Below are 26,540 nucleotides of genomic sequence, written 5' to 3' on the forward strand. Positions count from 1 at the left end.
TTAGGGTATAATAGTTCGTATTCATCAAGATACCTTAATTGTTATCAACCAAAAGGGGAATGATGCCAAACTTATCACAAACACGTGTAAGAAGCCTTGTTGGACGGTAGTACCCACTGCTTACTTTGCCCCATATCATCAGCGCAAGATTGGTGGTCTAGAGGTACGAAATGCCATGCTAGTGATCTGGAGGTCGTGGTTTCGAGTCCCACTCGAGAATTACAGAAAGAATTAGAGAAGTACAAAAAGTACAAAATTACGTCACAGTAGGGTAAACAGCTGGCCAATCACAACTGTATCATTTCGCTTTTATTTATATTTTACTCCAACTATTTTCAGTAAATATTTATTAACAGGCAAACCAACGCACTTTGCCTCTGCCCTCTTTGGTTTCATCCCATCAATTAATTTTCCGATAAATTATTAATACTGTACGTCCTGTGTTAATTACGTTGTCCTCTGTAATTTGATGTGTTTAGTTGGCATACCCACAAGCACTCTGTCAACCAAACACAATGAGCAATCACTATAGCGAAGTTGAGACTGCCAGCTCCATTCAAAGTGTGGAAACGGGCGAAATTTGTCGCAAAAACGTGAGCGGAAAGAAAGGGTTCCTAAAATCCTGGCGATCGGATTTCCTCTCCATTGTTTGGTAACGCAATTCAGCATATCAAAATAAAATCATAGATTAGTAAATTTCTATTTATTATAAAAGATTCGAGCGCAAATGAAGCAGAGGTTAGCTGCAAGCTGTCGCCTGACAATATCGTCACGCATGGAAGCGTTTGTGTATTTTATGATGAGTCTATAAGTATGGTTTGCTCTCGTGGGGGAAGTTAAATTTTTAAATGGACAATTCCACAATATGTATATATATTTTACGAGTGTGCTGTTTACAGTATAAACGGTGAATCTCAGCAGTGAATCGATGATCGGACAAGAACAAGATGGGACAAAGTGTTGCAAAGGTCCAGCTTGAAGATGGACTGAGAAAATACAGAGCTGGAAACTACGAAGGTGCGATAGGCAAATGGAAAAGTGTGTTATCAAAAGTACGTAGCAGCAATGGGCAATTCACGGTTCTCGGTTACCTTGTGTGCGCGTATTTTGAAAATGGAAATTACCGGGAAATGTTGAAATGTGCTATTCGACAATTCGACATTGCTGATAAACAAGACATTACCGAAATGAAGGCAGAGGCTTACTTAAACTTAGCCCGAAGCAACGAATGCCTTTGCGAGTATTATAAGGCGATTTCGTACGCTAGGCACAGTTTAGCCATAATTGTATCTCAGAAAGAAGAGAAATTCTTTATAAAGTCGCAGACCCATCTATGTCTTGCCGCTTCTTACCTAGGATTTGGCGACTTTCAGTCATCGATTAGCAACGCTAATCTAGCCTTAGAACTTGCACGGACTTCTCAGGAAAAAACATTAGAATGTAACGTTTATAGTGTGTATGGAGATATTTTTGCTAGCCTGAAAGATTACGAACAATCGTTAGGGTATTACATCCAGGCTCATGAGTTAGTCAGACGATATGGACAGAAATGGAGCCCCAAGATTCAAATGTGGACGTTGTTGGACTTGGCTGTGCCGTATAGGAAGCTAAAGCGGTTGAATCAGGCAATGGATGCTTGTGAGGTATGGTATGACTGGTATATACACTCTGGTATGATTAGACGCGTTTGCGTGTGCACCATGCGTGCGTAAAGTGATGATGCGCTATAAAAAGCGCGTACGATTCATTATACAAATGAAATTGATGACATGATCACGGAAATTCTTCTCTGGTGGTATCATAAGGCGCGTTCGCGTATATACCGTGCGTATTTAAAGTGATGATGTGCCGCATTGTTAACGCGTTTAGTGCGTATGATTCAGCGTGCAATATGTTGGACGCACTAAAATTTATGAGTAGACCAATCGACGCATGCGTACAAATAACAGTGATCCTACCGGTTATTATATTTCGTTGCCTCACACTGTCGGTTATGTGTCTAATTTATGTCTAAGTGTACACAATATTTTAAAATATAAATGTCATCATAAAATTAACTAATGACCTTCTAAACATTATCTATGTGAGTCTTCTAATGAGTTGCGAACGGTGTGAGAATTGATCTGTGTTATGGTGTGCTATAGGAATGCCTGCTGCCTAAAGGCAAACAGCTAAATAATAATGACATACAGCTTATGATAAAAGGTCAAATCCAACCACAATTACAAAATATCATATTTTTATATCCATATTTATATTACTAGGTTTACTGTATTTAAATTCCACAAAGCTAGCTATAGCCTACATTCGTTTTACAAAGGCAATGAATACACACGTCGGATTATCCGCTTTACGACAACTCGAACCGTCATACTATAATTGCATCTACTGTTTATAAACAACGCTGGGCACCTACTTATTTAGTACTTCATGTTACTATAAATATTTTAGATCAAATTGAGCAATAAAGGTAAAGCATACGAGCCATGACAACTAACGATAAATAAAATATGTAATAAACGGCATATACATCAGTTATGTGTTTATTGACGCCATAGCGAGCCGGCCGACTGAAAATACATAATAATAATTTAGTACTTAGAGGCAAAATATGAGGTGTTCATGAATATAGGAATATCGGGATGTATGTTGTAGGGCCTACTGTATAGTATTGCGGTGTAATAATAACTGACGCAGTCCTGATATGGATGGGTCGTACAGAGGGGAAACCCCTATTTAGGCGACACTTTCCCGTGAAACGAAAGAGGGTCAGTATTTTGACACTACGAGTACGACCAACCCCTATTCAGAGGACACCTCTATTAAGGAGACATACTTTGTTGGGTCCCCAAATGTGTCCTCCCCCTTTAATACGAGGTTCTGCTGTATTTTTATTGCTGTATTTACAACAGTATATTTTGGAATGAAATCAGATGTTTTGTTTAGTTTATCGGCCTACGGTATTAATGAATTCAAGTCATAAGCCGTGATAATCTAATATCAATGCATACATGATGAACTACAAGAAACTAGTCCCATATATTAATTTGACTGCGAATTGCTTTTTAATTTACGTATCGTATGTTATGAAGGGTTACGTGACAGCTAAGTTTACTTATCCGTCAGTTTGATGACATTTCCTAGCTTTCACCCATCTTCAAGTAAATATAATATACATTCGTTTGTAGCATGAATATCTTAGCGACGCAACGCAACGATACGTCACTGCGTTAAGCTCTGTCTTCACTATCAAAAAAAGTTTGGTACCAATGTGGTAGTGATATGACATCATCATGTCCATATATGGGCATCTTTTTTTGTCACATAAAGTTTGATAGTGTAGACAGAGCTTTTACGTTCTGGTGCGAACCTTTATATTGGTTTGTTTCAATCGATAACTTACGGAATTCGTGCGTTATTTACTAACCATAACCTGCACTTATTTTAAACCACATGTCGATGCATTTATAAAACTGACATAAATATATTTTTTTGCTGGTATAGTTCAAAACCCATGATTGAATATTGCCTGTAAATAATCTTATAAGAGAAATATTTTAATAATTATTTGCCTGGTTAAATTAATAACATTTTAATGTATACATGGTACGTGTAATAAAGATAGGAGGTTGCTTTATTTCGATATCGATATAAAATAGGTCTAAAACAATCACTGAATTGCCTTTAGTGTTATGTTTACCCAGGCCTCCACACAAATGAACTTGGTTCCCACCAAGGCATACGTTCTCCTTGTGGTTACCTTCTATTTTATTGTAGCTGTTATATATTAACTGATTTTTTTTATTGCAATAGCGAATTCCATATACGCCGAGTTTCTGCGATCGACACATCATATATGATCATCTGCTTAAATTCGCTTTTGAAATATAACGCATGCATTACTGTATATAATGTATATGAAGAAACCTGCGCCCTTAATTGCAAAATAAATAAATAAAACGTTATGATTGCCATTGATAAATCTGACATGCATGCCTATATTTGGTTTGTTGATATTTCAACAACTAATGGTAGGCCTAGACTTACATTGAATGTAAACGCCATATTCATGATTTTAGTAAAGTCGTGGAAGATTATCGCGGGTTTTTTTTTGTAATCGCAAATTCCGTATACGCCGAGTTTCTGCGATCGAGATAATGATAATATATTTAAATTCGCTTTTGAACTATAATGCATACATTTATTTTATATAATCATATTCATGATTTTAGTATAGTCATATACATGTTTAATGTATAGCATTACCTGATGACCAGTAAGGTATTAGCAATTTTGATGTCAGAATAAAACTCGACGCCTGGAGCTAAGCTTGGAGGATATGTGCATTTATTATTATTAGGCCTATGTTTGTAATGATTACCATTTGTGTAAAAGGTGGTGGTGGACGACGATGACGATGACTATGATGATGATGAAGACAAAGATGATGATGATGATGAAGACAAAGATGATGATGATGATGATGATGATGATGATGATGACAAAGATGATGATGATGAAGACAAAGATGATGAGGATGATGATGATGATGACGATGATGATGACAAAGATGATGGTGATGAAGACAAAGATGATGATGATGAAGACAAAGATGATGATGATGATGATGAAGACAAAGATGATGATGATAAAGACAAAGATGATGATGATGATGATGAAGACAAAGATGATGATGATGATGATGAAGACAAAGATGATGATGAAGACAAAGATGATGGTGATGATGATGATGATAAAGATGATGATGATGAAGACAAAGATGATGATGATGATGATGATGATGATGATGATGAAGACAAAGATGATGATGATGATGATGATGATAATGAAGACAAAGATGATGATGATGATGATGATGATGATGATGATGATGAAGACAAAGATGATGATGAAGACAAAGATGATGATGATGATGATGAAGACAAAGATGATGATGATGGTGATGATGATGATAATAATGATGTGTTTTAATGATAATGATGAAATTGACAGTTAGTGGACGTCGTCAGAATGAGGTTGGCGACTAGGCCCTTAATGTCAACATACACCAACATACATTGATCAGTAGTAGTAACTTGGCTGTAGATCACGATTCCCATTCAAAATGATTACCTATAGATATTTGATACGTTTCCCGTATTGATCCTGCTATACAATGTTTACATTGCCGAACATAAATCGATACAGGAGGAGGTCATAGTTCCTTAATTCTATTTGTTAAAAATGTAGAATATGGGGACACTTTCGGGACCCAACCAATTGTCCCCTTAATAGAGGTGTCTCTTTAAAAAGGTTTGGGCGTGTATCATCATTATCTTCCTGCTGTACTGTTTAGAACTTCACTTGAGCATAGTCGTCCTTGTTCCTTAGATTTCACGAGAAAGTGTCCTTTAAGTTTCCCTTAAATAGAGGTGTCCATCTCAAAAGAGGTCCTGTATTGTATGTTGTATTCAATATTCTAACGTAAACTTCGCCAATGTGCGAGATGATATTAAACGACGTCATAATGAATATTATATGTATACAGTGACTCAAAAGTAAACTCTCTCACACCATAACTTGGCTTTGCATCGTCATTTTAGTGAAAACGCGTAGTGACTGCGCAGTAACTAAAATAATAACAATGATTATGTTATATATTAATAGAGAGGTTTCAATTTGCGATGAGTGACGACATAGAAAATGGTTAGGCCATGTTCATTGTGCGCGTGCGGGAAAGTTGGGTCCAGTTGTGGTGTTGGGACAGGTTTTTTTAAAGGTCCATACGACAACCGTATCTAGAACACCTTATTAATATTATTTTACTCAAATTTATATAATTTCAGGAGGTTTTGAAGATGTCCATCAAACACAACGAGCGAATGGTACAATCACGCTGTCTTTGTATTCTAGCTGATATCCATAGAACGAAAGGAGATTTCCAGGTAAAATGTTTACGGTATCAAAATTATCTTTTCTTAGACCAAGACGCTTGGCCCGGTAGAATTTGATCGAATACTAAAGCTCTGTCTACACTATCAAACTAGTTTGAAAGTGTGATGTACCCAAATATGGGAGTAATATGAAATCATCGTGTCCATATATGGGCATATCACAGTTTGATAGTGTAGACAGAGTGAAATGAGCGTAATGAGCATGTGCGCATGTCTACAAACAAGGAAATGGCAAACCAATCAGCATTATGTAATTTATGAAAATTCACTGATTTATTTGTGAGCATGCGCATATGTTTGTTCTATCTATTAATTTCGGCGTCGTGCATACTATATTTTATTTATCATCTTGCGCTAGTCAAACGAACTTTCTGTATTCACTTCACACGGACAGAAAATCAATATAGGATGCAATAAAGAGTCATTTCTTGTACACTAATTAATGAGCGCGATTAAAAGGTCCAGTTTGAGTGTCATCTCTTGCCTGTAGTAGTTCAACCTTGTAAAATTTATGATCATCATATTCTAGCCTTTATAACATAGTTAATGTTATATAATTGAAAATTCTGATTAAAATGAATAGTACAGGTATTATATTATTAGTCGCGTGGACTATAGTTCACTATGTCGGTCTGTCTGTCGGTCCGGTATCACTATGCGTTTTAGCACGCGACTTATGGCTGTTGGCCTTGTTATATAATAAGTTTATTAATGGTAGGCTTTCTGTTATTAATCTGATTTCAATGAAATTTACAATTGATTAATACAAAGTAGGCCTACTGAAAGGGCTAGTTTTGCCCGAAACCTCTGAAAATATTTCTGGCTGGTTTACTTTATCGTTTTGCTTATTTTATTTTGTATCTCCATTGAGATCCAGCCACTGATACCCTTAGCATTGTCATTTTTTCAGTCATTTGCCTTTTTATGTTTTTATTTTTATTATTAAAATGCGTCACTAACACAATTTAACTATTGCACAAAATAAAAAAATTAGTTTACAATTATAACGTCATTAATTGTTTATGACGTATGCATTGCACTATCAATATTTTTATAATAGTATTTCATATCTTAATTAGGCTTGTTATCCACGATACGAATCTGCTATTGGGTTCGCCATTGAAGCTAACGATAGACATGCGCAGATTCAGATCATATCTGGTATGGCAAAAGCACTATTGCTGACAAAGAAAACTCGAGAGGTAAGTAGACTAGACAAACGGCAATCTAACAACAGGATGCTGAGCTCCGAAGATCAAAAGGTTTATCTGTGGATGCGATCGGTTCAACAGACACCGCGCGCCGCGGAGAATATGTACACAGTACAGTACTAGGTCTGGTATTTGTACACCAACCATCAACACCACCTTCATATAGCCGTTACCGTCGTCATCAATATATATTTCTACATAAAAGACATGGTATTGAATTGAATTGAAAATGCAATAATATTTATCTATTTGCAATTCTAGGCTTTTGAAATGTTCCACCGAGTGCTAGACCTATCAAGAGCAACAGGCAATAAGGTAGACTTCTAATTCACAATCTATGTATTTTGTAATTGTTTATCGTATAACGTTTTTGTGTATGCCTAAATTACAAATATTAAAATTATATATTTATTATTTCTAAAATCAAAATTAGATGTTTATGCTACGTTGTCATTGGATATTGATGGAGTTGAACCAACGGCTAAACGACCCTACGTCAGCACACGAACATGCCATAGAGTTTGATAAATGTATTGATGATATGGAGCTTCGATGTGCGGTCTGTCAGTTAGTAATGGGAGATAAACCCAATGTACTGAGAGTGCTGGCATGCAGTCATGTTTGCCATTCAGCGTAAGTATCTAAGGCCGTGTAGCGACATTTTCGCCTTTATGGGAATTTGAACAAAAAAAAATCTCCATCTTGGGAGTGGAATAATTTCATCTTGGGAGTGGAATAATTTTGCATCATTGGAAATGCTATTTTAAATACTAATGTCAGTCGATTTGCTGTTATGAAACCATGTGGGAAACTTGACTTGAGAGGCGCTAGTAGTTTTTGGTGGCAAGTGGGTTTGCAAATACAACCATATTTGTGTGTCGATACAGAGGGCGCAATCCATTAAATATCGATTTTAATGTTTTTTACTAGATGCGTACATAAGGAGGTAATCCGGAACAGCCAGCCGTGTCCGAATTGTCTCCGGCCACACCACGAAAGTACACAAATATACGTATAATGATACATGCAGTGGAAATGGACAGTGTAAAAACTAACTATTACAGTATCATCAAAATAAATTTTATTCAGAATATAAAAATAGACCTAAAATACATCAAACGAAATTATATACAAGTCATGTAATTTATCAAGGTAGCCTAAAATTGTTATTAAATTATTGCAGCAGACTATTGCGGTTTATATTACTATACAGCTTGGCTCTCTACGATCCTCTGCTTCGTTGCGGTTTTCTTGGGCAGCAGGACCGATTGAATATTTGGCAACACACCACCCTAGAAAGAAAAAAAATTTGTACCGTTATGAATAATCTACGCCAAGATTTTCAACCTAAAAAATCGCACCTTTAAGCTGTATGCGACGTTCACAAGTTTGTGTTTCGTACTAGAGACGCAGCACAAGGACACAATGTAACGCGACTACCAATCACAGCGATGGATTCAAATTGTCGCTCGTAATTGGTCAACTCGCCAGCATTGCGTGTACGTCATTCTGTAGCGTGAACCAAACTTTACCTGAGCGATGGTAACATCAGCCAATAGCCGACTCAGCTCTTCATCGTTACGTATAGCTAGCTGGATATGTCTCGGTACAATACGACTTTTCTTGTTATCACGTGCAGCATTACCAGCCAACTCCAAGATTTCGGCAGACAAGTACTCCAATATGGCGGCCATGTACACAGCAGCACCACTCCCAATACGTTGACTGAATTTACCTAAAAAATAAAGTAACAGTAAAAATAACGTTGGGACACGTTTATTCAAGATACGCCTATGTTTCGATACCAATGCTAGGCCAACCTCTACGAAGTAGACCACTATAAAATGAACACTTTTGAGGTTCCCTGTACTATATTATATACTATATTAGGGAATTCAAAATTGACGGTACCTTTCCTGAGATACCTAGCGATTCTTCCAACGGGGAACTGTAGGCCTGCTTTCTGGCTTCTGCTCACATTCTTGGTGGCCTTAGCTTTTGCACCTTTACCTCTTCCAGACATGTTTATAATGGATACGTTGTGTGTTGCAACAAAATATTCAATGACTTACTCAATTGATAGATATTACATGAACTGATACTCTACCAGAAATTACTCGTATATAAATGAATAAAACTAATTTACGTATTCGATATTGCAGGTGTACATTCCTTAATTTATTCCACAATGCATATTTTTTTCATTGGCTGAGACGATTCTATCAGTGTTCTGATTGGTTGATTACCGCGAACGAACGTGATAGCGAATGTAGCAAATATTTCATCATTTAAAAGAGAAGGGTTCGGCGACGATACGAATATTTTGTCGTTATTAAGCCTAATCGAGAGAGACCATTTCTAACATAGTTTGTACCATACAGTAGTCATGTCGGGACGTGGTAAAGGAGGCAAAGGGCTCGGAAAGGGAGGTGCTAAACGACATCGTAAAGTACTGCGTGACAATATCCAAGGTATAACCAAGCCAGCTATTCGTCGCTTAGCCCGGAGAGGAGGTGTGAAACGAATCTCTGGACTGATATACGAGGAAACTAGAGGCGTCCTGAAGGTAAGAAATTGGCCTAATGAAGTCCAGATTAACATCCGGTTAGATAGATGGGATTAGATTAGATTATCCCGGTTTATATATCATTAGCCTAAACCTAAACGATACACTACTAATCGGATATTTTGTCTTTTCAGGTATTTCTGGAGAACGTAATCCGTGATGCAGTTACGTACACCGAACACGCAAAACGTAAAACCGTCACCGCCATGGATGTGGTATACGCTCTGAAGCGTCAAGGAAGAACGCTATATGGGTTTGGTGGATAGGAGTGTCGTGCTAATAATGAACTGAATAATATATAAAATCAATTGTACAGATTCGCTCATTAAATTTCTTTTTGTATTTTACTTGCAATAATAAATTAATGATGAAATAGCCCAGTTTGGTTCTTGCTATCTTGTCACGCACGAACTTGGTTCAACAGTGTCAACGGAACTGGATAGTTAAATCGTGTATATATTACTTAAATTTCTGTTGTTTTATTTACTTTAATTAATAATAAATTGAGTCTCTATAACGTTTTCGTTTTATTTTGATTTTCATATGTTTATATACAATTGTTTTCTCCGTCGTTTCTTTATGATATAATAATACATCATTGTATCGGGCACTTAATGCCTCTAAGCGCTTGGCGTTATTTACCCAGTCATTTTTGGATCAAACTCCCATAAAGTTGCAGCTAGTAATCAGCGCAGTTCTAGGTACCCATTTGTATAATTTTCAGGATATGAGCAATGCGACGAGCGTTGCCACACGCCCTTATTATATACCATATCAAATCTAACGTCTAATTTCCCAGTACTTTCCGTGTACACAGTACAATGATGTTTTTTTTATTCCATGCCACGCATAGGCCTATATCAAATACGGTAGGTTGTGTCAATTGTTGTCTGCGAGCCAGTCTTGTGGCTCAATGGTATAGGCCTAGACTTCAGGTTGTGGAGCTGAAGCCCTCTGGGATCGAACCCAGACCTTCACGGATGTAGGAGCTTGATGTTACTATTCTATATCAAACTTTGGAAAGACTGTGTTTGCATCATTATGTCCATAAATTCCTGAGCTGTGACCGTTGAATTTCCCGTCTGGTCTGCTTCTTGTAACATCTCCTTGATGGCCTTATCGTTTAACTTAAGTCCGCAGTCATCACAAGCTCTTTTAATGCCGTCGTGTGTAAGAAATCCACGTTTTTCTGAAGAAAAAATGTCATTACGATTCTTAGTATGTGAAATTTTGTTTCATTTATAAAGAAACGGTGTAATACTATGCTTACATAAATGACGATTTACCTTAGAATATAAAAGCACAAAATGTATTGTGCCATTCCTTTGAAATGCGGCTATGAAATAATATAACACAATTGTATATCGGTAAAGTATAATGTACTTACCAGTGTCCATTAACTTAAAACCCTGAAAACAAATAGTAAAATATTTCCTTATTGTATTAATTAATTGTATTTCTGTTATGGATGTATGCATTGTTATAGATTCGTTGTTGTGCTTAACTTCTCGTGATCATTAAGTTCGTCTGCAGGTATTATACGTATCATCCTATGTGTAATTGACTGCTTATATCTATGCTTGTTATATCAAACATAGATATAAGCACGAAATAGTTATCTGTAAATACAAGGCTAAATGAGAGAGAAGGATTTGTATGAATCGGAGATCAAACATACAATGTGTTTTGCCGCCAGCGTACAAAATAAACAAACGTCTTGTTAGCAAACAACTATTGTTACCTGCATTATCTCATCGTATATATCTCTACTTTCACCTTGGTAATGCACAACTAGCTCCAAAAACTGTTCAAATCCTATACATCTACAATTGTAAAAGAAGTATAATATATAATGAGAACGTTTTATATAAAGATGGTGTACGTTTTACTCGGACGAAAGTCTGCAAATAGGCAGATGTAGGTATTTTACACAATCAATATTATTGTTCTGTATAGATATTTTTTCCTCGTGCAATTTGCAATGGTATGCATGTTGGTCCATTAAGATACTGATTATACGTTAGAACCTCTATTAAGGGGATACCCCTACTAGAGGTTGGTTGTTATAGTGTTAGTTCGAGTCACAAGGGGTGTCCCCATAATAAAGGGTTCAACTGCATTAGGTTGATGATTTAAATCGGTACTGTATTATATCACCTCGTTTCTTGAGCTCCCATATCGATCAATGCGTTCTCGATTGTCCTCTTTTTGATTTTGAAACCTAGTACACGCATAGCTCGGTACAGATCGCTTGCTTCGATGAGCCTGGATATAGCAAAAGAAAATCGTAAATTAAATTTAATATCCAAGTTTTGTCATCATGTCGTCATCATGTCATCATCATGTCATCTTCATCATTATTATCATCATCACCCTGGCCTAAATAATAATCAATGTATTGTCTGTATATTACCTTCGCTCTTTAGTTGTGAATGTGTTGAATACAAATCGTAGATCTCGTATCTCCTGTTCTGTGAGCTGTTCTCGTATCGATTCGGTTATACTGTTCGTTTTAGGTTCCTTTTCCAAGTCTAGGAAAATGTGAGTCGCGTGACGTTTTTCATCAGTCGATGACGTAGAACTTGTTGAGCCAATCCGGGTACTTTGAGGAGAAATGCTGAATGATTTGTCTTCTTCCATCCTGACAAAAAAAGAGAATGATAATCGAATTGTGATAATCGGCCGTTATAGTCCTAATTGACTGGATACAAAATAATGTTCTTGTTAAATGCTAAATGCTTAAAACTCAGACAGCGTCGTACGACGAGGCCCGACGAAACGTCTTGACTCGTCGGTGCTGTCTGAGTTGAATCACAACGAGACGAGTCGTCTTGAGATAGCGTCGGTCGTAGTTTTTACGTCGTCGTACGACGCTGTCTGTCGATCTGAGTTGGCCTTGAATCCACACCAACTATAATTGAATCTAAGAAGATTTCAATGTAATTGACTATTCGTAAATGATAAAACTCAAATTGACCTTTTACGTCATAATGAGGCGTAAAGCTTGGTTCCCACTACGCAACGTAAAGAAGTATATGCCGCCAATCACGTCGTCGTTGCATTTGCGCTTTGCGTTCTATAGTGGAAATTAAATTTAAGGGTGGGTTAATGGCGCCAAGGCTGTGCCTCTAAGATTAAAGGTAGACCTTACAAACGTAAAATAACTTACGTTAAACTTTCTGAAAGCTCTTCGAAGTGAGAATTCTTACCGGAGACTTAACGGGTACTGCTATATTTCTTGAAAACTCTCCGTAAACGTTCACAAAATGCTAATGCATTAACGACTACTTTTAAAATGTTATTTATATCTTATTCTAGCTCGGTTGCCAAGACTCTGTAACCCAGTAATGCATGTCTGTGTTTGAATAAACTCCTATGCAAATATCGACTATATGGTGTTGAGAATAACTGTACATTTATTTAGGCCTATGCGATGTTTACTTAGTAACAAAAGCTAGCTACTTGAGGTGTGAATGAGATGACCCTCTAACACTGCCGATGATAGCTCATCTTCTTTGTCAATGTTAGTTTAAATTCAGATTCTCTGTATCATTGCAAAAACTAACTGAAATGAAGTCTAGTATTATTACTAAATTAAATCAAGTCAGTACTAGATATTATTAACATTATACGATCTATAAATCTTAGTTTATTCCTGTAATTTAATATTATTTTACAGATTTACAGGCTCTGTAATTAATTGGTCGCACATAACCGATAGAGCATCGAATAACAATATAGAAACCAAATCTGCCGTTACCATAACAACACTAAACACACCAAATGAATTCCCAAACAAAAAGTAATTTGGATGATATTGCAAAATAATCCGATATACATGGTATCCAATGTATACAGAAATTCTGATTTGGATTTGTTTTTGTTTTTTTTCTTATATTATTCATCATTCATTTAACGAAATGCCTCCAGAGAGAAGAACACATTACAATTACAATAAAAAGGTCAATACCACTCAAGATGCTCCTGGAGGAGATACGTGAAATTACGCAAGTCATTCTGATTGGATAACAGTCGATCTCAAGTTACAAGCTCTGCAATTTTTACACATGCGCATTGTATCGATACACCTGTACCACCTAACGCTATTTCTCAACATGCAACGCGCAAGCTCCGCCCACTTTGTAAACAAATCGATCTGCGAACATATTTCCTACGTTTCCAACGTAGAAGTGTCATCAAATGGAAATTGTTGCGTCTGATGGAGATGACATAATACACCACAAAGGGAAATTCCCTTTCACAACATCACTGTTGAGAGGTTTCCCACTGGCTTTAGAATTTGCATTTCCGTGTCTGTGATTGGACAGTTGTCTTTACACTCTTGTCATCATTTATAACTCTTGTTATTTATTAAAATCATTGAAGCATAACATTTGCTTTAAATGACTAATCAAAAGACAAATAAACAGTGTGTTTTGGTCAGTCCATTCAAAATATAGTTTCATAATTAATATTATTTAGTGTTAAACTGTAGTCTAATCATGTTGCTATTCCATCAGTAGGATTCGATATTTTTATTTTTTATTTCATACGCATCCAACACCGAGTAACTCGCGAATTACAGGATAAACTATTTAATAAATATATATATAAACTAAGTCTCATTTGAGGCTTAGGGAGTGGAGTTGACTCATGAGTTACAACCCTGGCACTAGGTCAGGATTGAACCTGGGACCTTGGGAATGGAAGGCAAGCATGTTAAACACCAATCTACAGCTCCACTCACTCAAAATAAAGTGTGATTATATGGGTCTGTTCATGCCACCCACTAACTTGGCTTCATGGACCAATTATTGCTAACTTCTGTGAGGGGTAACCAACTTAAGCTTCATTCACCCCTAGCACCATTCAATTCTTTATAAAAAAAACCATAAACTGTTTGTCCTAATTAACAATGGCATTTTTTTCACAAAATCAAAAATATAGGAAGAATTTCATCTGGTTGTGGAATAGGTATTAAATAAAATTTCTTTTAGAACAACCAAAAAATAATATAAGCGAACTTATTAACAACGCTAGACGATGAAACGCCAGTTGAGAATGAAACCTGATAGGTTTCGAAACGTACTGTAAGTTCGCTTATATTATTTTTTTGGTTGTTCTAAAAGAAATTTTATTTAATATCAAAAATATTAATAATAATATGCGAAGACAAAATTTTGATTATACAGCATTTTGTTTAATATTATTCACACGCACTAAAATCCCTATCATATGCATAGTACATGTTCATTATAATGCATTTAGCACAAATATCATCATTAATTTTAATTTATTGCAAAATGCTATCAACTTTACTATCAAAATGAAAGACCAGAAGAGAAAGCCCAACATACAAGCTAAGTTGTTTCAATAAACAGAATGCTGTTATAATATATACTGGTCTATACTATGGGCACGATTTTACTATATATGGTAATGCTTTGACCAAATATGGTCATATTTCAACTGTAGAATATATCATACAGATCCATATATGGCTATGACTATACCATATAAGATACACATACCAACATTATATAATTATACATTTGGTTTAGAATTACCATATATGGTCATACTTTCACTCTATATTTGGTGTAGTAATGCCTTTAATTGACATTTTTCTATCACATAAAGTCTTATTTTCACTATAAAAGACCATTCATCATAGATGACACATTATATATAATAATCATTTATTAAGAATTATTTTAAAGAGTAAAAGGAAAAGGTGAATACTGCTGGTAGGTAGGAACCCACACTACTGTACTATTAAAATCTTGTAGGGTGTCTAGAAAACTGGGTATGAGATATATCTGAATTTTAGAAATTTCAGATTTCTTATAAACTCAGTTATCAGATATATCCGACTTTTCCAAACTCACATCTCAATTATAAAATATCCAAGTTTTATCCATCTAGAAACTCGGATCTCATATATGCATTTTTTAGCTCTAAAAACTTGAATCGCCGATATAATTTTATCTAGAAACTTGTATCTCACATTATATCCAAGCTTTTTAGATCAAAATATTCAAATCTCAGATATATCTTTGTTTTCTAGAACTTGTATCTCAGATTTCCAAGTATTCTAAATCTAGAAACTTTGGATCTTAATTGTAGGTTTATAAATCTACTTCCCGAACTTGGACCTGAGTTTTCTAGACACCCTCCATCTTGTAGCATAATTACTACAAAGATTAAGAAAAATCAAGCTGCTTAAGAAATAATACTGAACAATGGTGTTAAGCACCATTACACCTATACAATCATTAAAGCAATAAACGCAACAAGTATATTCAACTATTACAATAATATATTGCCCTGTCGTAATAGTATTTAACATAATTATATTGCGAAGAATTAAGCTGCGATAGAATTAGACAAAGAGAAGGTAATGAACAATATAAAAATAAATAAAAAAAATAATTTCACAAAATAATTTGTTAAACTATTTATATGAAATTATATAATATACTATCATAATAGTATGATAATTTGATATTTCAGTTGTATTTATAACAAAAATAAAATAAAAACTGTTTTTGTTTACAAGTAATCCCTAAATGTACAATACCCTATTGTAGTTAATGTAATAATAATTATATATAGTAGAACCCCTCCTTTGGGAAGTAACTATTTGCTGTACACTTTCCCATGAAATGGTCGAGTGGCAATATATTATCTTGCACACTATTTAGTAGCCAACCCCTAATCTGGACTGTTTTCAGTATAGCACATACTAATAAAAAAGCTTTCAAAATACCCGTTATTTAGTCATAAACAAACAATAATATTACCATTATAAAACCTGCTTTCTTTTTACAAGTAACATAATATTGATGGTGATCATACCTTTAAAAAATCTAAAAGGTAATAACAATTCACTTCAAAAAACTATTTACAATTGTTTAAAACAAATTGTTAAAAATTTTTTGTTTATTTACAATTTGTTTTTATTGTAAAATTTACTCAATTGGAACACAACAAGAGGAATAAATCTAAAATCTACTTCAAAACTGCAAACTCCGAAAAACAATTTTAAAGGTGACCGTGATAAAATTGAAACAGCCACAATCAATGAAATCAAATACTTTTTACATACTTTTTAAAGTATATACAAATATCTGATGATATTTTAAAATTGTATCTAATTTTGCCACAAATACTTGGTCACCATCAATAGAAAAGAAAAAACTAAACATAAATGCATATGATTTTATCAGCATTCAGAACCTCAAATGACGAATGAATAAAAACGAAATTCATAATTGAAAACAATCATTTTACAATACATTACGATACAAAAAAACATTATGGAACATATTACTTCAACAAATACGTTTAACAAATAAATAAAAATAAAGTGTTTCGACAAAAAAGAAAAAATATCCATATTTTCATATTACCTGAATTTAAAAAATAAAACAAATATCAACAATTAGATTTGGTAAAATTAGAAAAATAAGCTGTTTTTTTTATATAATTGCATTGAAATCACATTTTTTTGACACATAACTTTATATTTGAGCTGTTTTGATTAGTTAAAAATGTTTTTGAGAAAAAATAAAGTGAAAAATAATATTCTGTGTAATGAACATGGTTTAAAGTTACTGCTTCACTTTATAGTGCGTCCGCACATGCTTCAAGTTACTGTTTGGATCACCTCCACTTTATAGTCTGTTCACATACATATAACACCCTAGTGTGAAATTAATCAAAATGTACAACAAATGTACATATAATTGCAGTTATGAGAGATTCATAAAAGTATATTATGCACAAACAATTTTTTTTTTTAAATCTGGTTTCAAATTTTGTATACGTACATATATCAGATTCTTAATTTTTCTACAAGTGCAAACTATCTTCAGATTCAAATACAGAGTAAAGCTTAGAAAAAGAACTGCATGTTTCATAATTATATATGGTTTACTCATTAAGTTTGGTTCACTCACACAGTATGGAAAAACTACATTAATTATACTACAGTAGAGATAATCCTGATGCATAGTATTCTATACTGTACTACAGTATGGTTAATACTATGCATCAGAAAGGCTATGAATATTCATAAGGTACTATCAGTACCAACACAAATACATGAAACAGAAACAAGATTTATATCTACAAAGATAAGGATAAAATTTGTATTCTTTAACTATAGTTTTCATAAAATTTCTAATGATTCTAAAACAAAGAAGAAGATTTGGCACATATAGAATATTTATACACAATGATAAAAAAAAAATAAAATTGATTTCAGTTAGATACCATTTACACGGTAAAAACATGCCTTTTAAGGGCACACTGGTCTATTCTAAGACCAACCATTTTTGTTTTTATATAAATTTCTTGAGAGTTTTGATGACATCAGGGTAGACTCGGTTTGCCGCGTCCATGCCCCATATGAAGTCCATATGATCATAGTCTGGTAGATTGAGATGCTGCACGATGTTTTTTAGCTTTGGGATGAGACCGGCAACATCTATTGGGTCTGCAAGCCAATCTTGACCACCAGTGTAAAGGGCTATCGGAACATTCATGTTATGCACAGAGTATGAAGGTGGTTTAGGCTACAAAAGACAAACATAAGCAATAAACATCCATGTTATGCAATTGATCAAGGCAAAAAACACAATATATATTTTTACACTACATCTCACCCTTGGGACACCTTCCATGTTTTCTGAGACTCCATTTCACCATTTATCTTTCACTGTATATAGTATCATTTTTTAATTGATGTGATTATGTGATGTTTTGGGGTTGAGTCAACCATTTTGCACACTGAGTAGGGGTTAGCAGTAGTGTTCAAGCATAACTGTGTGTCCCCTTAATAGGATTGTTCCCTATTAAGGGAAGTACTGTATACTATGTATTTCAAAATACCTGTTTATATTTCTTAAGATTTTCATCTTTTCCATAATCATACTTCTGGAAGTTTCCATCATGGACCATCTAAAAAAAAAATCAAAAATATTTATTTAGCTAGAAAGAATGTAAGGATAAAATATTAAGCTGGTCTTATGCATTTTCTTCCAATTTGATCTATTTTTTTCTTTATTAATTAAGCTACCTGCTAACATCAAACAAGTCTTGTGCTTGGATTATATTTTTTATTATACAAATTAGTGGATTTGTAGCTTGGTGATTACCATGTATTCCTTCAAATCCCAAGGTCCAATTCAAGACAAATATATTTGAATTAATTAATTAACATACACTGTAGTCAATGCATCCATATATAGGATTATTGCATGGCCACTCACAAACACAATACTTAGAATTAATTGTTATGTAAATAATAACAATGTCAGAGTAATACTAGTTTGATAAAAATTAATTAATTCATTACCAACCATTATATGATTCTATTAAAACTACCAGTCAAATTATGAGTACATCATTAATAATCAAAACCAAATTAGCTGAAGTTTGAAAGATTTTGATTTCTTACTTTGCTGCACAGAAAAAAGTATATATACCTGAGCCCAATGCACTACATCCTGGACACTGGTACCAGCAGGACAATGCGTAAAATATACAGGAAGACGAGACTAAAAAAACGAAAAAAAATAACAAAACAGTTAAATATCATAACGTATCACATGATTTGGAATAGCAATGTTACTACTACGCAGGCCCTGTCTTTTTGAGAATTGTTCTCCTCAACACATTCAGGGGTGCGGTTCTACTGTAGGTGTTCTGTGTGTATCTAATACCCTTTTCACATCTGCAAAATGTAACAAGTTGTAACCAGGTTTGCCTAGTGTGAATACAACTTTGTGGAAAACCTCCCGAGACGTCACAGGGCACACCTGTGAAATCTTTGAGGGGCCTGTTTTTGCCCGAGATGTTACAAGCTATTACTGGGCGTGTGTTTACTGCCTTGGTATTAAACTGTCCAATCATAGTAATCAAGTAGCGCACAACTATGCTTATGCTCCCGAGATTTCACAAGGTTAGCGTATGCGTGTGTGAAAATATGTAATAAGTTGGGAGATCAAACCTGGTTACAAGTTGTAACAATTTATGCAGATGTGAAAAGGGTATTTGTGTGTAGATTACCAAATTTAAATGGGCTGTAAATTGCACACATTGGCGGTCTTTTAAACTCATTTCATTTATTCTTCTCATAAACAATAAAAGCACAGGGAAGAAGATAAACAGCAACCAGGGATAAAAGACAACAAATCCATATTGTATAATTATAAAGCCATATTTAAAAAAAAGATTAAAATACTAAATGTTCTAAGAGTATGGCAATCAAAAAATCCTGCTTACTTTGTTTAAGTTTTTATCATCATAGCCGCATAAGATAAAAATTACATTTTTACAAAATAAGAACTCATCAGGTTTATTACAAAGATCTTCGGCAAGCATGTCTATGAACTCTGTGTTTGGTAGAAAATCTTTGACTCCAAGTATGTCGAAAAGAAACTGAAAGAAAGAAGAATTTAATTAAAGCTTCTGTGTCAATTATTAGGGATATCTTAACCAAGGATTTTTCTTTAAATAACATATAATTTTAAATTTTTAAGTGAAATTTTGATTTTTCTGATCTGATCTTCTTTTGACTCGTGAAATTCTGGAAGATTTGATTGACGCTTCTGCTAGTTTCTTTGCTGTTGAAGAATATTTTTATTATTGTTATCTGATGTGCCTCGAAGCTAAGGTGGTTTCACTTTGTGAGGCACCTCTGTGTAAAAAAAAAGGTTTAAAACCATATATATTATAATGTTGTTTTTTTATTTTCTGCAAGAATGACATCACTTTTTGTTTACCTGTATTTCTGGTAGGAAAGCAGCAAGATAGCGTATAGGACTTTCCATGTGTGTAACATTCGCTACTGGTGCCAATGCAATGAAAACGTTTATCTATAATACAAACAAAAAACACAATTAGATAATAAAAACATGCTTCTAAAGCTCTGTCTATACTATCAAACTTTATGTGACAAAAAAATGTGCCCATATATAGACATGATGATGTCATACCACTACCATATTTGGGCATACCACTACTATATTTGGGCACATCAAACTTTTTTTGTCAAACTAGTCTTACAGAGCTTAAGGAAAAACATAATGCTGTACTACAGTGGAACTCCTATTAAGGGGACACCTTTAAGACTCACCAAGTGTCCTCTTAATAGGGGTGTCTCTTGATTAAGTGGCCGGATTAATTGTTCCTTCTTCATTTCACAGGAAAGTGGACTGTCCCTAAAAGAGGGAATCTAATGTATCTGATTTTATTTTTTTAACATTATTAATATCAATATACAAAACATTACCTTTTCAGCAAGTTTTTGGTTATAAGAGAATTCTACAAAGCCCATAATGGTACCCTGTGAATGTCCTACATAGGAGAGTTTAGGCTGTTTGGTTACTTTTAAGACATAATTCACCATCGCTGGAAGATCAAACTCGGCCATTTCATCAAAACTATAAAAGTGAAAATGATATTAAGATAAATAAAGGCAGTCAGATGGAGATGACATAACACATACAAAAGGGAAATTCCCTTCACAACATCACTGTGGAGATTTTCGCACTAGCTTTAGAATTTGCGTTTCCTTGTCTGTGATTGGACAGTTGTCTTTACACTTTTGTCAAGGGATGTTATTTATTAAAATCAGTGAAGCATGACATTTGCTTTATTTTTAGTGGAGTATCAACATGACTAATCAAAAGACCGCTAAACAGTGTAGATGGTAAGTCAGACAATTCATTGAAAACTATGTCAGACCGAAACACTGTTTAGTATAAAACACATGACTTGCGGCAGCTGCTTCTTTAAATTTCACTCTCATAGGCATATCTTCAGATTTACAAGGAAACTATTAATGTTAATTTAACTTATTCTGGAAAATCCACATTTAATAATAAACATAAAAGAAAACCCATGAATGTTTGAATAATTATTTTAAAGCTACAAACAAAACAGCAATGTCTATGAAGAATTGTACGCTGCTGTCTTCCGTCTATTTTCCTCCATTTGGATTTTTCTGAAATCCTGGTGACATGTAAAACTGTAAAACTTAGAATGGTGAAATTAAAACTAAAGCACCTGATCAAATAAGTGCTATTTTGTACTGTACCTCCAAGCCCAAAATTCCTTTTGATCCGGTTTTAAATAAGTGTGGTTCTTTGAGTACGTATTACCGCGTACATTGCCTAACCACACGTCAAACCCGGCATCTGCTAGGATATATCCTAGGCTCTCATTTCGTAGGTTTGTAAGGAAGTTGGTGGAAGAGGCTAGAAGACCGTGCTGCAAAAACACAACTGGCCGTGTTTTATTTGAAGGCTTGTCGTGTCTTCCGTAGGGAATTCTCTGCATTCCCAGGATGAAACCATCAGGTGTGTGTACGTAGTGAGATTCAGCCGGGTAGCCTTTACTGGTGATCAATTCAATCTGAAAGTACAGAATTAATAATCAGTTATGGCATACTATTAAATGTATTATTATACGTTCCATCATCATATTTAAAAAAGTGCTAGTACAGGTAGGCCATCCGCAACTGCCAAGATAAGAATGAAACATCTACCATCAGTACACAGACAGATTCTTAGAACAGTAAGTCTTTATTCTTTCATCCATAACTGCCAAAGAAAAGAAGGAATATCTACAGTACTATCCATACTCTGGCAGGCCATAGAACAGTCAACTCTTTTTTGTCCACAACTACAAAAGACAAGTCAGGAAGCATCATCTACCATCAGTACGATTAGAACAGTACCCTGTACAGTAAGCTCTTTGTTATGCACATCTGGCTTTGGATACGCAAGACACTCGGACCATTGGTTTAACATCTTATCCAAGAGATGAGGCAACATGGCACCTTAACATGGTACTGGTACTTTTTAAACTTTTCAATCTCAGTCTAATTTCTTAACCTTCCAACCTCTTTTCTCAATTTCTTTCATATTGCTATGTAAAACTGTATCATATACCCCATACTTTTTGGTCAGCCAACATCCTAACTAGGTCGGGTCAGTCGATGTGTCGTTGGTCATCGCCTGGACCTACTAGAAACCATCACAACTGTGATGAGGTGGGGAGCGAGGAATCCCTCTGTCCCCAGGATGTGCACAATGAATTAACATGACGCTGTACTGTAGTTTGCTCGTCGCATATCAAAAGCTCCCTATTGGGAAAGCTGACAGTACACTGTACATACTTGGTTTACAATTAAGCTTGTGAAAAGTATTCCTCTTGATTCTCATTCAGACATGTCACTAGATTCATGTTTAAATACTGGAATCCTACTGTAATAATTCATTACACAGTAATAAAAGTCACAAAAACAATTTACATCAAATTTGAAAGTACAACAACTAAAACTAAAAGAATAAACTCACTGATAAACTTTGTCAAGGTTTAAGTTACTTCCCGATTTAAATCTCCTATATTAAGCCTACTTCAATGTTTTTAAATAGGTAAACTAATTAAATTAGAATTCTTGACATACTATACAGTATTAGCATATGACTAACAGGTACTTTGTACTATTCTAAACTGGTTTAAACCATAAATATAGGAATTGCAGACTAGAAATTTCCTTTTTTATTCAGATATAAAAAATATAGTACAGTACAGTAGTATAAAATCTACAGTAACTAGCAAAATGAGCAACACAATTAGTAATCAATGTTTTGATAAATAAATTAATTCTATAAACAACTGAGGTTACAGAAATTGGCAGATCTTTGCTATATTAAAATGAAACTATTTTAAAAACAATTACAAGGAAACATTAGCTAGTTTTGAAATTATTAACATGAAAAATCTACAAGCAAATTTTGAGCCCTGAGAATAACTTTACAGTCTACTCTTTTATTGCCTGATGTTTCAGGTCAAAATTGTAACATAAAACATACCTGTCAAATTACTGTATATCAACCCATGTGATGACCATGTAGTTTGTTAAAGTGCATGGTACGTTAATTAATAATCAATTACCTTTAAATAAATTAGCTAAATTTAAAAACATCTAAATTTAGAATCAAGTTTAAAAATAACATACAATACATTGATTGGATTATCCATTGAATAATAGGAAAAGATAATCTACAGGATGATCCCTTCCTACAGTATTCTACAGAAAAAGATAATCCTCCTGTCCAATTATTGGAATGTGTGACTCTCCTATGACTGGTTCAAAAGGTGTTACAAATTAAAAATAAACAGTTGTTTAACTATACTGTAAATAAAACATCTAGAAATTGAATGAAGCCGAAATTGATTTTTGTCTTTTTTCGTGGACTGGAACACTATTTTTTAGTAAGTAGACAGGGATGTTATTAAAATTGTCTAGTTTAAACATAAGGAAAATCATTGTCATGGCATTGTTGGTTAATTAATTTACCTGTCCAATTGAAGCAGCATTAATAATGAATATGGCTGAGAATTACCAAACACAACATTTCAGTAAAAAAAATACATTTTTCGCAAAACAATTCCGTTGGGACAAGATAAAGCCTTTATTCTTTTGGCTAATGTTTCGATGGAAATTTCAAAAAGGGGAATTACAATGTGCTCTAGCATGAACGGCGCAAGTAAGCTTGTTATTTGTCAAATTATTTACGTTGACCTTACGTTACGTGTTTGCGTGGACCTGTAGACCTAATGAGAACCAATAAACCAAGCTTTAGGAGACAGAGTAACACATTCCTGGTTAGGAACTAGGCCTAGGATTGCTATTATTATTTAATAATTTAGAATAGGCCTCTAGAAAAAAATATATTTGTGTATACTCCATACATATACACATATAATTGGTGTCGTGAGCTACACTCACAGGGCATAGTACACTGTTGAGGCAATAATAGACTATAATAGATTCATTCTATGACTACATTTATCTAACAATGAAAAAGCACACTAGTCCAAGGCCTAAAATTAAACAAAATACTTACTGCATCCATGTTAACTTCGGGGTCTGGTGGTGTGGGTGCTGCAGCCAAGATGGTCCGATCCAGGGAACTTCGGCCATGAGAAAAATGCAGTAAGAAAACTGTTAATAAAACATTATAAAATCCTTGAAAACCAGTCATCATAACATTTGACTAATTATCTTAATGTGTTCACAATTAAAAAAACCTATTTTATTAGTTGATCGTATCTTTCACGACATCAAAACATAGGCCTACAGAAATAGAAATGGCCACATCGACTGTAGGCCTAAATCATAAAGTAAACAAAGTATTGTGGCATGATCGTTGTGTGTAGATTTGACCTCGTCATGTGGGTTTGTATCACGAGATATCGATTCGAAATTTCCATTATTTAAAGTATTTGAAAAATAAAATATATTTTATATAAAAGTTAGTCCATACATAAATATCAATGATTGAAAATATGTATTTTATTTTATTAACACAATTTCTTTTGTTGCTAATAAATAAACAGTGTAAATCGTGAAATATTTTTCTAGAAATTGATCTACCTAACAATAACCACCCCCTAACAACATGGTACGTTCCGGAGGTGCGTCTTCGTGGACCAATCATCTGACCCCAACCTAATGTTCATAAAATATTAATTATGTCTGTTTATTTGTTAAAAAATAAAATGTAAAGTCTTCCTAAATGCAATTTTTCTTAAAACTATATTATTATTTTGTTATAATGTGTTGTTACTGCAATGAAATCGGCTAAAATTGGAAATTAAGCATAAATTTAAATATATTATAGATTCGTCGCGTGGCCGCAGCCATCTTGATTTCGTCTTCCGACAAAGAACAGCAATTGTGAGACCCCCTATAGCAGCTAATGTAATTTTCGGGCATGTTCATTATGCCTTTTTTGTTGCCGATTTTTGTGGCGATTTCCCTCATCGCTGAACTTTGTGTGGGCCGTAGTGAACGTTTGCTTTGACCGATTTCAACGGAACTTTCATCTTAGGGAAGAAGATATATCATATTTACAGTCGTTATATAATTTGTATGAATGTGCTCATTGGAATATTCAAAATAATACACATAATCTGGACGTGTTTTGATCAGGTTTTATCGTGGACACAATCCGGAGCACAATCAGTGGCTTTTGTCAATGAAATGGGTGCATCATGCACAGAGTTGGTGGAAATTTGAACTAATGCGCCGTTGTATACGTACGTATTAATTTATCAATGACCTACACAGAAGAAGAAGTATAATCAAGAAGTAATGGCCCAATACTTGGATAAGGATCCGTTCACTTACGAACATGAGAAGCGTACGTTCATGAACGACTTGCGGCAGTTCCACATATCGAAGGGGTAAGTCTTATCTTTTCGTTCATCTCAACCTTGTCCCAAATCTTCACTTGAATTTCGCTCCCTATCATTGTTGTTTTGCTTCATGGGTTTCCTCATTGTTTTCTTTTGTTCCACAGGACACCGTTGAATCGTCTTCCATGCATTGGGGGTAAAGAATTGGACCTGTATTTGCTGTATAACAAAGTCGTATCTTTGGGAGGATTTACAAAGGTTTGTTGTTTCATTGGAAGGTTATTTATAATATCATGAACAAGTTCTTATTTGTCTGGGTTGTGGTCAGGTTGTAAACAAAACACAGTACATTACACTTTATCATTTATGCATGCACATTTTTTTTTTGTATCTCATTCATGTTATATTTTGGGCTGCAGCGGAGAGGGCTATATAGATTGTTTGATCCAAAATTGGGTGTATACTCCAGACAAACATCTGCCTGCCTTTGTTTTAATTTTTTTACCATCTGTACATTATATTTTATAATTATTACCACAAATGTAAGCAGAGTAAAATTCTGATTTATAATGTACAGTAGTTCCATTT

The 26,540-nt window shown here is 34.5% G+C and overlaps 6 protein-coding genes across 6 annotated transcripts in view; 3 read left to right on the plus strand and 3 right to left on the minus strand.

The window, feature by feature from the left end:
- Nucleotides 1-935: 935 nt before the first annotated feature.
- LOC144837801 (43 kDa receptor-associated protein of the synapse-like) lies at nucleotides 936-8,240 on the plus strand. Its single transcript, XM_078693060.1, has 6 exons — nucleotides 936-1,643; nucleotides 5,847-5,945; nucleotides 7,034-7,156; nucleotides 7,427-7,480; nucleotides 7,599-7,798; nucleotides 8,096-8,240. The coding sequence occupies exons 1-6, from the start codon at nucleotides 948-950 to the stop codon at nucleotides 8,181-8,183; spliced, it is 1,260 nt and encodes a 419-aa protein (XP_078549186.1). The 5' UTR covers nucleotides 936-947; the 3' UTR covers nucleotides 8,184-8,240.
- LOC144838168 (histone H2A-like) lies at nucleotides 8,224-9,209 on the minus strand. The gene is made up of 3 exons (XM_078693531.1): nucleotides 9,077-9,209; nucleotides 8,698-8,900; nucleotides 8,224-8,457 (listed from the first exon to the last, which is right to left on the minus strand). The coding sequence occupies exons 1-3, from the start codon at nucleotides 9,186-9,188 to the stop codon at nucleotides 8,371-8,373; spliced, it is 402 nt and encodes a 133-aa protein (XP_078549657.1). The 5' UTR covers nucleotides 9,189-9,209; the 3' UTR covers nucleotides 8,224-8,370.
- Nucleotides 9,210-9,403: 194 nt separating this feature from the next.
- LOC144838183 (histone H4) lies at nucleotides 9,404-10,248 on the plus strand. The gene is made up of 2 exons (XM_078693546.1): nucleotides 9,404-9,731; nucleotides 9,866-10,248. The coding sequence occupies exons 1-2, from the start codon at nucleotides 9,552-9,554 to the stop codon at nucleotides 9,995-9,997; spliced, it is 312 nt and encodes a 103-aa protein (XP_078549672.1). The 5' UTR covers nucleotides 9,404-9,551; the 3' UTR covers nucleotides 9,998-10,248.
- On the minus strand, nucleotides 10,230-12,970 carry LOC144838078 (uncharacterized). The gene is made up of 6 exons (XM_078693437.1): nucleotides 12,901-12,970; nucleotides 12,145-12,372; nucleotides 11,889-11,996; nucleotides 11,473-11,554; nucleotides 11,119-11,140; nucleotides 10,230-10,920 (listed from the first exon to the last, which is right to left on the minus strand). Exons 2-6 carry the CDS (start codon nucleotides 12,369-12,371, stop codon nucleotides 10,736-10,738), a joined length of 624 nt encoding a protein of 207 aa, XP_078549563.1. The 5' UTR covers nucleotide 12,372; nucleotides 12,901-12,970; the 3' UTR covers nucleotides 10,230-10,735.
- A 1,896-nt stretch (nucleotides 12,971-14,866) lies between these two features.
- LOC144837248 (gastric triacylglycerol lipase-like) lies at nucleotides 14,867-24,958 on the minus strand. The gene is made up of 8 exons (XM_078692286.1): nucleotides 24,659-24,958; nucleotides 21,838-22,154; nucleotides 21,031-21,181; nucleotides 20,522-20,614; nucleotides 20,022-20,177; nucleotides 19,223-19,294; nucleotides 18,627-18,695; nucleotides 14,867-18,310 (listed from the first exon to the last, which is right to left on the minus strand). The coding sequence occupies exons 1-8, from the start codon at nucleotides 24,797-24,799 to the stop codon at nucleotides 18,077-18,079; spliced, it is 1,233 nt and encodes a 410-aa protein (XP_078548412.1). The 5' UTR covers nucleotides 24,800-24,958; the 3' UTR covers nucleotides 14,867-18,076.
- Nucleotides 24,959-25,516: 558 nt separating this feature from the next.
- Nucleotides 25,517-26,540, plus strand: part of LOC144837377 (uncharacterized) — a 39,258-nt gene continuing 38,234 nt past the window's right edge. Inside the window, exons 1-2 of the mRNA XM_078692453.1 lie at nucleotides 25,517-26,000; nucleotides 26,117-26,210. Of these exons, the coding sequence (XP_078548579.1) occupies nucleotides 25,909-26,000; nucleotides 26,117-26,210 (186 nt within the window). The 5' untranslated portion in view covers nucleotides 25,517-25,908. The remainder of the gene's footprint in view (nucleotides 26,001-26,116; nucleotides 26,211-26,540) is intronic.

The sequence above is a fragment of the Antedon bifida genome, chromosome 1, assembly GCF_963402885.1.
Source record: "Antedon bifida chromosome 1, ecAntBifi1.1, whole genome shotgun sequence".
NCBI classification, from domain to species: domain Eukaryota; kingdom Metazoa; phylum Echinodermata; class Crinoidea; order Comatulida; family Antedonidae; genus Antedon; species Antedon bifida.

Bases quoted from the DNA above. Each gene is read 5' to 3' on its own strand.
- LOC144837801 (XM_078693060.1), top strand. From the start codon at position 948: ATGGGACAAAGTGTTGCAAAGGTCCAGCTTGAAGATGGACTGAGAAAA. The intron at 5,946-7,033 runs GTAAAATGTTTA...TATCTTAATTAG, and splicing joins GAACGAAAGGAGATTTCCAG to GCTTGTTATCCACGATACGA. The intron at 7,481-7,598 runs GTAGACTTCTAA...AATCAAAATTAG, and splicing joins CAAGAGCAACAGGCAATAAG to ATGTTTATGCTACGTTGTCA.
- LOC144838168 (XM_078693531.1), bottom strand. From the start codon at position 9,188: ATGTCTGGAAGAGGTAAAGGTGCAAAAGCTAAGGCCACCAAGAATGTG. The intron at 8,901-9,076 runs GTACCGTCAATT...TTTATTTTTTAG, and splicing joins CGCTAGGTATCTCAGGAAAG to GTAAATTCAGTCAACGTATT. The intron at 8,458-8,697 runs GTAAAGTTTGGT...TTTTCTTTCTAG, and splicing joins CTGATGTTACCATCGCTCAG to GGTGGTGTGTTGCCAAATAT.
- LOC144838183 (XM_078693546.1), top strand. From the start codon at position 9,552: ATGTCGGGACGTGGTAAAGGAGGCAAAGGGCTCGGAAAGGGAGGTGCT. The intron at 9,732-9,865 runs GTAAGAAATTGG...TTGTCTTTTCAG, and splicing joins AAACTAGAGGCGTCCTGAAG to GTATTTCTGGAGAACGTAAT.
- LOC144837248 (XM_078692286.1), bottom strand. From the start codon at position 24,799: ATGATGACTGGTTTTCAAGGATTTTATAATGTTTTATTAACAGTTTTC. The intron at 18,696-19,222 runs GTATATATACTT...TTTTTTTTTTAG, and splicing joins ATGTAGTGCATTGGGCTCAG to ATGGTCCATGATGGAAACTT. The intron at 18,311-18,626 runs GTATTTTGAAAT...TGTCTTTTGTAG, and splicing joins ATCTTAAGAAATATAAACAG to CCTAAACCACCTTCATACTC.
- LOC144838078 (XM_078693437.1), bottom strand. From the start codon at position 12,371: ATGGAAGAAGACAAATCATTCAGCATTTCTCCTCAAAGTACCCGGATT. The intron at 11,141-11,472 runs GTAACAATAGTT...ATTTGTTTTCAG, and splicing joins TATACGATGAGATAATGCAG to GGTTTTAAGTTAATGGACAC. The intron at 10,921-11,118 runs GTAAGTACATTA...TTTTTTCTTCAG, and splicing joins TTTTAAGTTAATGGACACTG to AAAAACGTGGATTTCTTACA.